This window comes from Vigna radiata, chromosome 8 (assembly GCF_000741045.1).
Source record: "Vigna radiata var. radiata cultivar VC1973A chromosome 8, Vradiata_ver6, whole genome shotgun sequence".
Taxonomy (NCBI): domain Eukaryota; kingdom Viridiplantae; phylum Streptophyta; class Magnoliopsida; order Fabales; family Fabaceae; genus Vigna; species Vigna radiata.
Window position 1 is genome coordinate 27,872,887 of NC_028358.1, and position 14,963 is coordinate 27,887,849.

The 14,963-nt window shown below is 34.4% G+C and overlaps 2 protein-coding genes across 4 annotated transcripts; one reads left to right on the plus strand and one right to left on the minus strand.

Annotated features, from left to right (window-relative positions):
- Positions 1–620: 620 nt before the first annotated feature.
- LOC106771472 (probable E3 ubiquitin-protein ligase BAH1-like 1) lies at positions 621–11,530 on the plus strand. 2 transcript variants are annotated; one of them, XM_014657460.2, is made up of 7 exons: positions 621–704; positions 817–998; positions 1,387–1,631; positions 1,752–2,006; positions 5,365–5,502; positions 6,188–6,246; positions 11,027–11,530. In XM_014657460.2, the coding sequence occupies exons 2-7, from the start codon at positions 860–862 to the stop codon at positions 11,130–11,132; spliced, it is 942 nt and encodes a 313-aa protein (XP_014512946.1). In that variant the 5' UTR covers positions 621–704; positions 817–859; the 3' UTR covers positions 11,133–11,530. The 2 variants fall into 2 exon arrangements, with proteins under 2 accessions (XP_014512946.1, XP_014512947.1); XM_014657461.2 differs by having other exon boundaries at positions 625–700.
- A 155-nt stretch (positions 11,531–11,685) lies between these two features.
- Positions 11,686–13,107, minus strand: LOC106771207 (nucleolar protein 16). Of its 2 annotated transcripts, none has more exons than XM_014657141.2 (4): positions 12,709–13,107; positions 12,432–12,553; positions 12,165–12,325; positions 11,686–11,962 (listed from the first exon to the last, which is right to left on the minus strand). In XM_014657141.2, the coding sequence occupies exons 1-3, from the start codon at positions 12,971–12,973 to the stop codon at positions 12,209–12,211; spliced, it is 504 nt and encodes a 167-aa protein (XP_014512627.1). In that variant the 5' UTR covers positions 12,974–13,107; the 3' UTR covers positions 11,686–11,962; positions 12,165–12,208. The 2 variants fall into 2 exon arrangements, with proteins under 2 accessions (XP_014512627.1, XP_014512626.1); XM_014657140.2 differs by having other exon boundaries at positions 11,686–11,969; positions 12,709–13,106.
- Between the last annotated feature and the right edge of the window lie 1,856 nt (positions 13,108–14,963).

Consider the following 14,963-nt stretch of genomic DNA (forward strand, 5'->3'; position numbering starts at 1 on the left):
CTCAAATTCCTAACCATGACCTAAATGATTGATCAGTGCCACAAAAAATAATGGTCTATATCAAATTTTGCCTAAAGAATAAATTACACGAGACATTGAACACCACCACTTTTCATCATGAGATACTTGGTAGTTTGACGATCATATATGTAAATAAAAGAAAACAAAGGAGGAGATGAGAGATAATAAAAACTTTCTTCATAAAAGTGGGAAGAAATATAATAAAATAGTAGCTCATTGTAATATTGTAAACATAATTAATTATATTATTTAAACAAGTTAAAAATAAGTATTTCTTATTGCCATACTGCATAATAAATGTATATTCTATTTTTGTTATAATAATAAAATTAATAAATAAAATTATTAAAAATAAATTTATTTTTTATTTATTCATTAAATAAAATAATTGATTTATTTTATTTATTTAATAAAATAAATAATTGAATAATTTTTTATTTTAATAAATTTAAATAACTTTTCTTTCTAAAAAAATAACTACATAATTTTTTAAATTGTATTAATTTTCTATTTAAAAATTACTTATAGAAATAATAAAATTATAAATTGTATATATTTTTTAATATAATAAAATATGAAGAATAGAACTGGTCAGTTACGGTAAAAGCTTCCTCTGGTACGCGGTCAAATCGTTAAGAAATGGCGGGCAGATGATTACGGAAACAAGAAGCGGCCACTCGTTAGTTGCGATTCAACCTTGACCTTGTTTCTTCTTTAAATTATTACGCTTTCTCTGTTTCTTTGTTTGTTTTGTAATGATTAATTGATTAACTAGAATTATAAAATTATGATCAGAGATTAGATTGATTGATCAATCCATAGATGTTTCTGAGAAAGCATGAAGTTCTGCAAGACCTACCAGAGTTACATTCAAGGGCATGGCCACAAGCTCCCTGCTGTTGGCTTCAAGAAGCTCAAAAAGACCATGAAAAGGTGCAGGAGAGTCTCCACACCCACCTGCCCCGATCATTGCCGAGGTCATTATTTTATATCACATTCAATCACTCCATTGCATGGAAATCTATCACATTTATGTCAACATTGATTATCTCACTAAAAATAGTTATTTATAGGGAATGGCGAATAATTCATGACGGTTAATTTTACAATTTTGTTTGAAGTGATATTTCTGATGGTGACATGCATAGTTTATAATTTATGTTATTGTTTTGAGTAACGTCGAGGATGTATGTTCTTAATTTGGATTCAAGAACTGTAGTTGTGTAGTTAGATGGTCATGTATAGTTTTTGTGCGTTATAAGATGATAGCAATAATTTTAAGGAAGGATATCTCTTTGGGGAGGGTTTAAACCTTTCAATATCTTCAGCAACCGGTATGCTAACTTGATTAATCTAATTATTCAGTGTGCGATGGGACCTTTTTCCCTTCCCTTCTCAAAGAGATGTCAGAGATAGTAGGGTGCTTTAACCAGCGAGCGCAGAAATTGCTGGAAGTGCATCTTGCTTCTGGCTTCAGAAAATACTTTCTCATGTTGAAAGGAAAATTGCATAGGAATCGTACTGGTCTAATCCAAGAAGGCAAAGATCTAGTCATATATGCACTCATAAATGCCATTGCAATTCGAAAAATATTAAAGAAGTATGACAAGGTGTGTATAGATATCAAGTTGTTCCCTGTTTCTTTCCCGTGTTAGTTTAAGTTTTTAGTTTTGACAATCCATGCTAAGCCGTGTGTTTAATTTATATTCTCACAACTACTATGATTGTAGATTCATTATTCCAAGCAAGGTCAATTATTCAAGTCAAAAGTCCAGACCATGCACAAGGAAATTCTTCAGAGTCCTTGGCTTTCTGAGCTTATTGCCTTACACATTAACTTGAGGGAAACAAAAGCCAAGTCCAGGGAGGCATCTGCACTGTTTCATGGATGTTATCTCACATTCAAGGATGGAAAACCATCACTTACTTGTGAGCTCTTTGATTCCTTCAAAATTGACATTAACCTAACATGCTCCATATGCTTGGTAAGTTACTTGTTTTCATTTGTTGGATGAATTTCTCATTGTATGTGCATTACACCCATATTGTACGTTTTCACTTGGATTGCACAAATATACTCAGGTTGTATGTTTGAAGATTACTGCTGCTCAGATGCAAGTAGGATCTAATCAATTTAAAGGATGTTCATGAAAATCTGAACAGAACATAGCCTTTTTGTTTCCCCCATACATGATGCTTCCTAGCAATCTTTTTTTTTTTTCATTGATTCAAATGATTTTGGGTATGCTAATGGTTTGCATAATCCAGACTGTTAGTTGTTGTGTTTCGGACTGCCGGCTCTTTACAATAATCCTTTGGTTTATATTTTGAAGAAGTCAAAATCAGTTTCTTAATTTTTAAGAGTTTGATAGGTTTCAGTTTTTTGTTTTTGAAGTTTGTTTAATTGTGGTCTCTTCAGAAAATTTGTTGTTAGTGGTCAGCTATTTTATTGGCTACATATGTACTTTATGAATCAATTAAAAGCATATCTCTCTCACTTCTACATATTATATATGCTGAAAATTATTTTTCCTTGCCATTGTATTATCTTTGCTTTTCTCCTTCCAACTTCACATAACCACCAAATTGGTGTGCTATCTTCTTGAGGGATTTGTAAAATGGATGTTGAATCGAATTTCTCATAAGTTATTCCTCGATGGAGAGAACTATAACCTTTGGGCAGTAAGTATGGAGTCATACCTAGAAGCTATGGATTTGTTGGAAGACAAGGAAGAGAATTACGAAATACATCCGCTATCTAAAAATCTAACCATGGCCCAAATAAAGAACCATAGAAAAAAAAAATTAAGAAGGAAAAGTCATACCTATTTGCTGGCGTTTCTCATACCATATTTACTAGGATCATGACCCACAAGATGCCAAAGTCAATCTTGGATTACTTGAAGGAAGAACATGCAAGGGACGAGCTGATTTGAGACATGCAAGATCTGAATTTGAGACGATTAAGGGTTACTCAAACAAACTACTAAACTTTGCTAAGAAGGTTAGATTGCTTGCAACAAATTTTTTTATTCCATAATAGTTTAAAAACTTTTTGTCACGTTACTCCAGAGACATTAAACATCAATAACCACATTGAAGAATACAAGGGATTTGTCCAAGATCACTTTGGCAAAAGTCATACATGACTTATGAGGCAAGATCGTTCAATTGAAGGTGCTTTACAAGCCTAGTTCCAATAAGATGGACTAAATGAAAAGAAAAACTACAAGAATAAGTTTTTAGGTAACAATAAGTTGAAAATACTGCAACCAAGAAAAGAGTAAAACGAAACCTACCCTCCATGTCAGCATTGTATATTCGAATGGGTCACCCTCCATTCGTATGCTGACAAATGCCTGATGCAAAATGCAACAATTGTAAATGACTTGGTCATGAAGTGATGATATGCAGAGCAAAACTTCAACAATAAGAAGCATATGCTTAAGTTGCTAATCAAGAGTAGGAGGATACTCTTTGTTGCTATGTGTTTCTCGAGTAGTGATTCAAGTGAAGTTGGTTAATTGATAGTGGTTCCATTAATCACATGACTCGTGACAAGGAGTTGTTCAAGGAATTAAAAAGCAAAAACTTCAAAAGTTAGAATTGGAAATGGGAAACATAAAGCAGTCAAAGGAAAATATATGATTGTAATTGAAAGTTGTCAAGTTGTCTTCAAACAAAATTTATCTTTGAAGTTCTTTATGTTCCAAAAATTGACCAAAATCTATTGAGTGTTGGTCAATTGATGGAGAAGGATTACAAAGTTTATTTCGAAGATAAAACTCTGATAAAATATGCATCTAGTCATTTACCTTTAATCTATTAGAGGAAGAACATGTTTTTTTTCCTTTCTAGGTAAGTGTCATGGAGATATGGCACAAAAAGTTTGGCCACTATCATCATCAAGGATTGTTATTGCATAAAACAAAACAATTCGTGAAGGGTCTACCTAATTTTGGAAATCATCTTCCTTGTTGCCAAGCATGTCAATTTGGAAAGTAGCGCATGAAACCTTTTCTGAAAACAACATAAAGGGCAACATGGAAGCTTCAATTGATCCATACTGATTTATGTGGACCACAAAGAACACCATCTTTCAAAGGTAGTCTTTATTTCCTCCATTGATGATTTTGCAAGATTTTGCTTCATTGTTTTCTTAAAATTCAAGTAAGAAGTGGCTAGAGTCTTTATAAAGTTCAAGAAAATGGTGGAAAATCAAAGTGGTTGCACCATTCAAGTTTTACAATCAGATAATGAAAAAGAGTACACCTCGAGAGAATTCAATGTGAAGATGCTAGCATAGTAAACAAGGTCATAGCTCCATGCACTCCACAATAAAATGGAGTTAGTGAGAGAATAAACAAATACATTATGGAAATGGTAAGATGCATGTTACAAGAGACATGAAAAGCACCTCATTGCTTTAGTCTTGGATATGGAGTTCAAAGAAACAAGAAATAGTAGCTCAATCTAGTGATGAAGCAGAGTTTATTGTTTCAACTACTGCTATTAATAGAGTCTTGTGGTTGAGGAAGAAATTGAGTGATCTTAATCTGAGTAGAAAGAAGATCGCTATGATCATTGTTGACAATAAAGTTGTAATAACTATTTCTCACAATCTAGGATTCCATGAGAAACTAGAGCTTTTTCTTTTGAAAAAAAGTGCAAAGGGATGGTATTATAAGTCTTGTGTATTGCAAAGCAGAAGAGCAAATAGCTTATATCTTACTAAATCTCTACCAGCAAACAAGTTTGAAATTCTGAAAATGAAACTTAGTGTTTACAGTCTCTAAAGCAAGGTGTAGTGTGTTAGTGTTATTTTAGGACTGCTACTACTCTGCCACTGCTTTACAATAATCAATTTATTTATGTTTTGAACAAGTCAAAGTCAGTTTTCTAATTTTGAGGAGTTGGATAGGTTTCAGTTTTGTTCTTTTAAGTCTGTTTAACTGTTGCCTCGTTAGAAAATTTGCTGCTAGTGGCCAATTATTGTATTGCTAGCATTTTGAATCAATTAATATCTCTTATTTTATTGGCCATTAATATCTCTCGCCTCCGTATATCTCTATTACTTTCTGATGAAACTAATTTTTCTCTCCCTTGATAATATTATCTTTGCTTTTCTGCCGCAATGTCACATGACCAACACACACCTCCATATATTGCTCAATATTTTCCTAGCAAATTGCCCTAATGCACTTGAATCTGGTTTAAGATCGCTTTGACAACATCACCTTAGTTTGTTCACATCAATATGCTTTCTCTGCATGAAAGACTCTTGTTTGGTTATAGTCCTTCACTATTTCTCTTTATAATTTTCATATGATTCTTGATTGACAGGATACAGTGTTTGATCCAGTTTCTCTGGCATGCGGCCACATTTTCTGCTACACCTGCGCTTGCTTAGCTGCGTCAGTTACCATTGTCGATGGACTTAAGGAAGCAAAGTCCAAAGCAAAATGTGCTCTATGCCGACAGGTAGCAACCGGATTGATAAGCATTAAGATTTCCCACAACTTGTTTTAGCAATCCACTAAAGAGATGATTGATCTGCTTTACTTCTATTACTTTTCTGTTAATTGATACATATGATACACACCTTAATAAATTGTAAATTCACCCTTTTGTGATTGAGGTTTTATTTAATTATATGACTTAATGACCAATAAAATTACAAAGCCAAATTAGCTGTTTTTAATAACCATATCTACTGTGCACGAGTTGTTTTCACTTTAGTATACTCTTTCTCAAGCGGAAAGACTCTAACTACCACTACTCAGTTTGTTGGATACTTTGAAGGGGATACCCCAAGAAGATTCAGTTCAAATGAATTATGAACAAACTCATAAGAGATTATTACACCACTTATAAACCAAAATTTTAAGACAACAAATTTGTAAGTGTTTTTCGTTATATAATTCAATTTTCTAAAGTTGTACTCAATGTGAGATTCAAAATTACACTTCGACTCCTAGCTTTATAATGACTTCTACGATGGAAACTTTAGATCCAGAATATTTTAAGTAGCTCTTCTGTAATTTCTCAACTTCTTTTTGCAGCTTAGAAGATTATCTGTTCACTTATTTTAGGATATTAAATGCTGACCAATTTTTGTAACTGTTAGATGGCTTGCAACTAACACTTTTTATCTTGCTGACTGCAGCAAGGAATTTACAAAGATGCTATACACTTGGAAGAATTGAATATTCTGCTAGGTCGAAGGTACGAGGTTATTCTTAAAACCGGGTATTATCTTGTAGTGTTAGAGACGTATATTTATTCTTCATTCTAGTTTTAGTATTAATGACTCATATTTTTATTGTTGATTAATACTATACACAGGAGATTGTTCCAATAGTTATTGTGATTTGCTATTAATTAGCAATCATAATATCATCTATTAATTATCTGACAATTAAATATTCAATTAATTTGTCGAAAAAAATTATCGAATTATGATACAATTGGTACTGTGAAAGCTTAGGTCAATTATAAAAGAAAAAAAATAGATCCTTACCAACTGTTATGGGATTATAAATTTGTTATCCCATTGAGCAAATTGATTCATTCTACTCTCACGAGATGATTCCCTGAGGGGCAAAAAACTTTAAGAAAAGGAATTTCATGAATGTATAACATTTTTCAAAGGAGAAAGTGAGATTAGCGTCAAAACTTTTTCATTGCTGTTATCTGTTATAATTGTATATTCATGTATATATTCAAGATGGTTAAATTTATCATATGGCGCACAAGAAAAAAAAAAGCTTTTAAGGATAATTGCAATTATTGCTAGAAGTCTAGCCACAAGGTGTGATAGGGAAAACAACACAATGCAACCACAATACCAGATAATGCAGCGGATATAACTCCTCTAATTTGCAAGAATCTATGAGGAGTATCAACAATAATTACAATATAGAAGACCACCAATTTTAGCGTGAGAGAACTCTCTAAATGTGAGAATTGAAATCTCATGAGTACAAGTCAGTCAATCAAGCTCCAGTATGATCAATTATGAGTGCAAGAGATTCTAATTAAAATCACAAATAAGTGCCAACAACCAGTCAAAGAACCAAAGCAATAAAGCTCTCAAAATTAAAGAACACAAAGAAGAGAAACCTAAAAACAGAGCTATTATGCGAGATCAATATCTCTAGTCTCAGATCACCAATTGACAATCTGAATGGTCAAAATGAAAAACCATGTGCTGCGAACCTTCTTCCAAAGTTTCAGCTCCATCCAATGGCAAGCGAGTTTGGAATTACCATTTTACAGAGGCTGTAAAGTGAAAGATTCTGCTGAATTTTCTACCCCAGGCTACTTTTTTTTGCTGTGTGTGCAAACCCTATGCACTTACTAATCTGACTTGGTAGTCGCCTCTCTTCTGAAGAGTGAGTCAAAGTGGGTTGACCAAAATTTTGAGCCTTTTCTCCATATAGGAAGGGAGGCTAATACTCAATAAATCTCCCTCTCACAACTATGTGGAGGTGACTGCAAAACCAATAATATCACAACTTCAAACTTCTGCCTTAGCAATGCCTTAGTCATCATGGAACATATTCCAACTCCAACAACTTAGCATCCAAAGCATGACGTATCCAATGATACCTCACATCAATATGTTTGGATCTAGAATGGAAAGTTGTACTCTTACCAAAAGGGATAACACTGATAAGTGTTTTCATCCTTTGGAACATAAACAAATGCCCTACAACTGATCATAGTTAACATTCTTATCAAACTAGATTTTGTCTGGTACAATAGTATCCAAATCAATTGTAAGACTAAGATCAATAACATGCACAACTGTAAGCAATGTTTCTCCACAAAAATGCTTAGGCAACTTTGCTTCAGAAAGTGTACGTTTAACCCTTTCAATGAAAATCTTGTTCATCTTCTCAGCTGTTCAACTAAGGAGTTTTAAGGAGTCTTTTCATGTCTAATACCCTACTTCCTACAGATACATTTCAACTTCTTGCCTTGTTGCCTTTCAACCAAAGCATGAAATTTCTTGAACTTTTCAATTACTTGATGTTTTTACTGAAGTGCATAGACCCATAGCTTCTTGGAACAATCATTAATAGAAGTAACAAAGTAAAGTGCACCACTAAATGGTTTTACCTTCAATGGGCCATAAACATCATAATACACCAATTCAACCAACTTTGACTTTCTTTAGGGGGGATGCTTCTTAAAAGATACTCTTGTTTGTTTACTAGTCATGTAATGAGAACATTTCTCCAGCTCTGTACTCTTCAATCCCAAAAGCACATCCTTTTTAGCAAAGCAATTAAGCCCTTTCTCCCTTATATGACCAAGCCTTTAGTGCCACAAAGATACATCCATATACATAGCATTCACACTGTCTTTAGCAATTAGAGCTTTAGTTCAATACAATTTAGAGTGTTTCTCCCCTCTGGCCATAACCAAGTTATCTTTAGTGAGCTTCCATTTACCAGAACCAAAGAGATTGTGATAACGACTCATCAAGAAAAAACACAAATATCAAATTAAAGCGAACGTATAGAGTATGTTTGACTCCTCTGAGTAATAATTGCACTTCCGTGTTGGTTTGCAAACTGACATCAACAACACTAATAACCTTTGAAACACCATCGTTACCCATCTTTAGCACTCCAAAATCAGTAGAAGTGTAAGTAAGATGTGAAGAACTCCTTCCTTCGTATAATGTGCAATGTAGCACAGCCATTAATATTTCACATGCTCTCATCATATACAAGATTAATTGACTAAAACAAAGTCACAAAGAAGAACAAGATCACCACCTATAGTAGTAGTGACACGATCATCATCTTGGTCATTCTCTTTCTAGTTGCGCTTGCCTTTGTTGTCCTTTTTCCACTTAAAAAAGTATTTATGAATGTGCTCAATTTTATTACAATAATGACACTCTGTATTATTGTATCTTGACTTAGACTTGCTCCTACTCTTTTCTCTACCACCTTTCAGTCCCTTTTTTTGAATTCTCCCCCTAATTTCTATGACAAACATCTTAGTCAGAGATGAAAAATTATGTACCTTTCTTCTCATCTCTTCATTAAGAGCATCGCTCTTTACCATTGGCAATTTGGAGTCGATTTTGTAATTGAAAACCGAAATATCGTCCAAGATTGTGGTAGAGTATTCAGTAGCCATAGTCCCAAAATTTCATCATCAAAGTTTATACCCATTCATGCCAAGTGATCTAGGAGCCCTTGAAATCCATTTAAATGATCTGAAATGGAACCATATACCTCAAATTCATCAAGCTATTCAACAAATAAAATTTATTATTGTCTGACTTAGAAGCATACAAAGACTCAATCTTCTCCCACAAAGTTCTAGCATGTGTCTCACTAGAAATATGATTATAAATATTGTATAATAAAACTAGACACTTGTTGGTGCTCAAAATTCCATTCTTCATTAGACAATCGGGCTTGTGTAGCAAAAACAGGAATATGCAATTTCTTCACAAATAACAAGTCTTTCATCTAGCCTTTTCACAAATGATAATTTGTACCATTTAAAGCAATCATATTTGTATTTGCCTCCATTATTCAAGCAAGTAAATATAACCCTAAACCAAGGAACTCTTATACCACTTTGATGGAAAAAACAACATAATGCAACCAAAATACCAGATAATGCAACAGATATAATTCCCTAACTTGCAAGAATCTATAAGGAGTAACAATAATAAAAATGATAACGATAATCACAATATAGAACACCATCAATTTTAGCGTGGGAACACCCTCTCAATGTGAGAAGTAAAAACCTACAGTCACAAGTCATTCAATCAAGTTCCACTATGATCAATTATAAGTTCAAGAGAGTCTAATTGAAAGCATAAACAAGTGTTTACAACCGACCAAAGCACCAAAGCAATAAAACTTAAAATTGAAGAACAAAGAGAAGAAAACCTAAAAACAGAGCTATTGTGCAAGACCAATATCTCTAACCTCAGACCTCCAATTAACAAATCTGAAAGGTAAAAATGAAGAACCATGTGTTGCGAATCTTTTTGTCAAAGTTTCAGTCTAATCTAATGGTGAACGAGCATGGAATTGTCGTCTTATAGAGGTTGCACGATGAAAAATTCTTCAGAATTTTTTCTCCCTCTTTTCTCTCCCAAGCTGCGTTTTTTGCTCTCTATGTGCAGACCCTTTACCCAAAAAAGTGAAATACTTCTCTCCTTGTATCAACATATGAAGCCAAAGAAGAAATATTTAGGGTAATTGCAAGTATTGCAAGAAGTATGACCACGCAACGGAAGATTGTTTTTCTTGTTTTCATTAAGAATATATCATACTTCTTATAAAGTACTTACAGCCATCCTTAAAGAATTTCTTGAGGGCGTCACAATGTGTCACCTTTTCTGCCTTCCTCCCTTGGAAATTAAATTTCTTAGCACCTTTACTACCAAAAGTAGAAGCTGGATGCGAAGTCGTGAATTTTTTTCATTGACTCCTCTCATGAGTGATTCCAGCAATTGGTTCATCCATTGAATTCAAATCCTTGTGGCAATGCTTGCAAAATACATACAAAATTATCCATAAACAATTACTTCAGGGGCTGCACAATTTGTGCCAACTTTTCCTGTCTTCTTCCCTTTCAAATTAAATTGCTTAGCACCCTTTTACCGTTAAAGTATTATTTTTGGACTCACGTTGAATTTAATCATAAGTGAAACAACAAATTTATGATCTTTTATAAGTAGGGACATCTGAATACATTAGTTTCTTATAAATTGGCCAACCCATCGTAATATTAATTTTATTATAATCTCATAATTTATTTAAATATTTTAGATAATTAATTGAAAAGACGATATTACAATTATTGGTGGATATCAATCCATTGTTATTATTTTAGTAGTTATTCTACTAGCAAATGAGATCGGAATGATATGTCATGTGGACAAGGGATGGATGCAAAAAATCTGTATCGATTGTGTTCCATTTCTCTTAATCTTAAAAAAAAATCAATATTTTTACAGGTGCAAAGAGTACTGGGAGCAAAGGCTTCGGATGGAGAGAAAAGAGAGGGTTAAGCAAGTGAAGGAGCACTGGGAAACGCAGTGTAGGGCGTTTGTGGGAATCTAAAAGTAAAAACAAACAATTCTTCACTTTCTCTTCATTTCCTTATTCATCTCATTTCTTCCTACCTTGTATCACCCATTACATATATCTCTTTTTTTTCGTACCAAACTCTGTTCAATGTAAACAACGGCCTCTCTAGTTTAGGAAACATTAATTACATATGTAAAATAAGAAAATTAATAAAAAAAATATCGATTTGTTTTACTACGTCCATATAGATTGTAAACACAAATATTAGATCATATTAGCTTTAAACGAAGAGATCATATTATATATTTAAAGAAATCATTTTAGTTAAGAAAATGCAAAGCTACTTGACCAACCGTCACAAGAATAACTAACATGTTATTTATCTTTTCCACAGACAATATTTGGATAAACATTTACCCCACTAGCTAACATATTTGAGTAAAATTCAAAAGAAAATACATGTTACATTGACATCAGTCATTCTTTTAAAATGTTGTCAGTTTTTATAAATACTGATGGTCAATATTTTACCCAGATTCTAAATGTGCAACAATTATAGTAGAATACAACGTTCAAATGCACATACTGAAAATGAAATTCACAAAAATATAAAATCGGAAACTTAAGAAATTATGAAGACTCCAAAATTCATTTTAGAATATTACACAACTGAAGTATACTTGAAATCCAAATTATAATAGATTTGGCAACGATCAGCATGCGCACAAGAACCCTCAAAAACAAGAGGGGGAAAAAACTCCAGTTTATCCACCCACTATTATGTAATAAAAGAGCTCATATACTCTGTTCCTCGTTTTCGTGCAACAGGCATCATGGCGACATTTGTGTTACTGAATTGGTCACTGCACACTTTTGGATCCATGCAAATATTGTTAGAAATTTATCCAAATTACGCACTCAGCTGTATTGAGACTTAAATTAATTTAAACACATTTCTCAATCATAATTAGCACTTCAAAATCTTGGTGGTGGCAGGTTAGCACAACATAAAACCACATAATTTATAAATTCGAAAACACTAACAAAATTTCTCAAAGACCACACCTCAGAGGCACAAAATTTGGGCAAAAGGGTCAAATCCATCCATTTCATTTGGCCAAAATGAGCGGGTTCTTGTTTTGATACATGTGATATCTAATGCACAGCTTCTGCAAAGTTCCAATCGAATGTTGCATCGGATTCAGCTTTATATCCATCAACATACTCTACAAACAGAACAACAACAAAAACAACATAAAAAAACCTACGTCAATACCTGAAACAATAACAATAAAAGCAAAACTATTGAATAATTACAATATAATATCAAACCTGATAATCATCTCCGTATTTATCGACGAGGCGTCCAATATGAATCCGTTGCATTGCAGTGAGGGGCTGAGGAGGCGCACTTTTCCCGTCTCTTCTCTTCTTTCCTAGGGCTGATTTCAAGTCTACACCAACCAAACAGAACACTAAATAATCATTCCAATATCATAATAACAACAAAACTAGTGACACTAGCAAGTGTGAAAACGTCAAATCAATAATTAATTGTTTGATTGAATGCATATATGAGGATGAAAGGAGTGAGGGAGTAATAAGAGACCGTCTTCTTCGAGATCACTGCCGGAATCGATAGATTCGGAAGCGGGAGAAGGATGAGAGATGGAGTTGGGGTCGGAGAGAACGCCGAATGAATGGTAGTTGTGGTTAACGGTGCCTTTGTCGTCCCATTGGGGCTCGTCGGCGAGGGATTGCAAGAGCTTCGGTGGAACGGAAAAAGAAGGTTTGAAAAGCCTAGGGTTCTTCTTCGGGAGACCCACTCGGACCTTGGTTCTTGATTGCTTGTATTTTCTTCGTGACCTTCCCATCCTCCTTGCTCCGCGTTTCTCACTGCACCCACAACAAAATCAGGGTTTTAAATTTGCTTAGCTTAGGGCACAATATCTCCCCTTATTTCACCGCATCTTAAGCGACGTCGTTTTCTCTCGCTTCTACACCGCCATTCAGTCCCCCAAAATGCGAGGATTTTATTTCAGATCCTTCGTTACGTGCTTGTTATGGATAGTGTTTTTTTATTAGTTAATTTTAGGTTCCTACTTTTTCGATTTTATTTAATATTTTTTTTAAGTATTTGATATAGTTTTAATTTTCATAATTTAGGTTTAATTTATTTTTTTATTTAATATTTTTTAAATATTTAATGAGGTTTTAATTTTTATAATTTGTTTAATTGAATTTTTTTAATTTTTAAATATTTTATTTTTTTCATAATTGTCTAAATTTTTCTATCCAATAAATCTTTTATATGCTTCTTCAACTCAATTCAGCCAAAGTCATTCTATAGGGAGTCATAGATATTGGTCTCGCTCCTAGCATCAAGTTGATTGCGAAACCAACTTCTCGACTAGGTGGCAACCCTGGAACTTCATCAAAGAACACATCAACAAACTCCTCCATTATTGGGATGCCCACAATATGCTCTTCTGCACTCTTTTTCTTTTCTATTCTCATCACCACAAAACAGGTTGCTCCTTCTCTAACATCTTGCAAAACTTCTTGGGATGTAATTGTTTGCACCTATTCCTTCGTTGGAAAAACAACCTTTTGTTGACCCCAGTCAATGAGAACAACATCGGTCGTCAACTAGTCCATCCCCAGAATTACATTTAAGTCTTCCAATGGTAAACACACCAAGTTAACCTTGAATCTGCGTCCTGCTACTTCTAACGAACACCCAACAACGACTGAATTAGTTGAGACTTTCCCTAATGCTAGCATACAAACCACCAACTCGCACCTCAGATCATACACAAGTAGTTCAAGCTTTCCCAACACAAGAAAAGGATATAAACGAGTTTGTTACACCCGAGTCAAAAAGAACATGAACACATCTACCATTCAAGAAACAAGTGTCTTGGATTAAGTTACCTGACTGAGACACATCGGCCCCTGTCATGGCAAAGACTCGTCTTAGTACCTTCGGCTTCCCTCTAGAAAACTTCAGTGTTTGCAATGCTCCTCTTGATGTCTTTTCCTCTAGACATGAAGATGCAAAATTTTCAGGCTCATGGCAGAAGAAACATTTCCTCTCCTTGGGCTTCGAAATTATCAGTCTCGGATAATTCCTCCTAATGTGAGGACCTCCACACTCGAAGCACTTCAAACCTCCAAAACCTCTCTGTTGTGGTCTAGAATATGACTTCTTCTCAGTTCTACCTCTAGAGAAACTATCCTTCTGAGATCTCACCACACGATTCTAGCTCTCTTCCATTCGCTCCGCCACTGGGGCATCCTCTACCAACTTTGGAAACCCTTTGATATTCAAATGGATGAGCTCCTTCAACAACTTATAACGCAAGTCTCTCTCAAACTTTATACACTTCCATTCTTCGCTCACGTTCTGACTACATAATCTAGTCAGATATTTGAATCGCTCCTTATAGGCCTGCACAAACATGCTCCCTTACTACAAGGTCATGAACTCTTCCTTCTGCTGCAAGTTAGCACTGATCGGAAAGTATCTCTCCAGGAATCTTGCTCCGAAGTGCTCCCAACCGATGGCCTCCCCACGAGCATCCATCTCCAATCGCATACCTCGCCACCAATACTTAGCCTCCCCAACTAACATATAGGTAACAAATACCAGCTTCTGGCCCTCAGAACAGTCAATCACCTCAAAAATATTTTCATTACTATAAATCCAGTCGTCGACTTCGTTCAAGGTAGCCTTCCTATTGAATTTAGCAAGATTATGACGCAAGTAGTCGTTTATGCCCACCCGATGCCTAGGTGCTTGGTCAACTTGTTGCATCAGCTGCATCAGTTGCACTTGTTGTCCATGTAGAACCTCTGCTATAT

What these genes read in the sequence shown, in the direction of transcription:
- LOC106771472 (XM_014657460.2), top strand. Translation starts at nt 860, where the DNA reads ATGAAGTTCTGCAAGACCTACCAGAGTTACATTCAAGGGCATGGCCAC. An exon ending in TAACATGCTCCATATGCTTG is followed by an intron (nt 2,007 to 5,364) that starts GTAAGTTACTTG and finishes CTTGATTGACAG; the next exon opens with GATACAGTGTTTGATCCAGT. An exon ending in AATGTGCTCTATGCCGACAG is followed by an intron (nt 5,503 to 6,187) that starts GTAGCAACCGGA and finishes TGCTGACTGCAG; the next exon opens with CAAGGAATTTACAAAGATGC.
- LOC106771207 (XM_014657141.2), bottom strand. Translation starts at nt 12,973, where the DNA reads ATGGGAAGGTCACGAAGAAAATACAAGCAATCAAGAACCAAGGTCCGA. An exon ending in CAGTGATCTCGAAGAAGACG is followed by an intron (nt 12,554 to 12,708) that starts GTCTCTTATTAC and finishes TGGTTGGTGTAG; the next exon opens with ACTTGAAATCAGCCCTAGGA. An exon ending in AATACGGAGATGATTATCAG is followed by an intron (nt 12,326 to 12,431) that starts GTTTGATATTAT and finishes TTCTGTTTGTAG; the next exon opens with AGTATGTTGATGGATATAAA.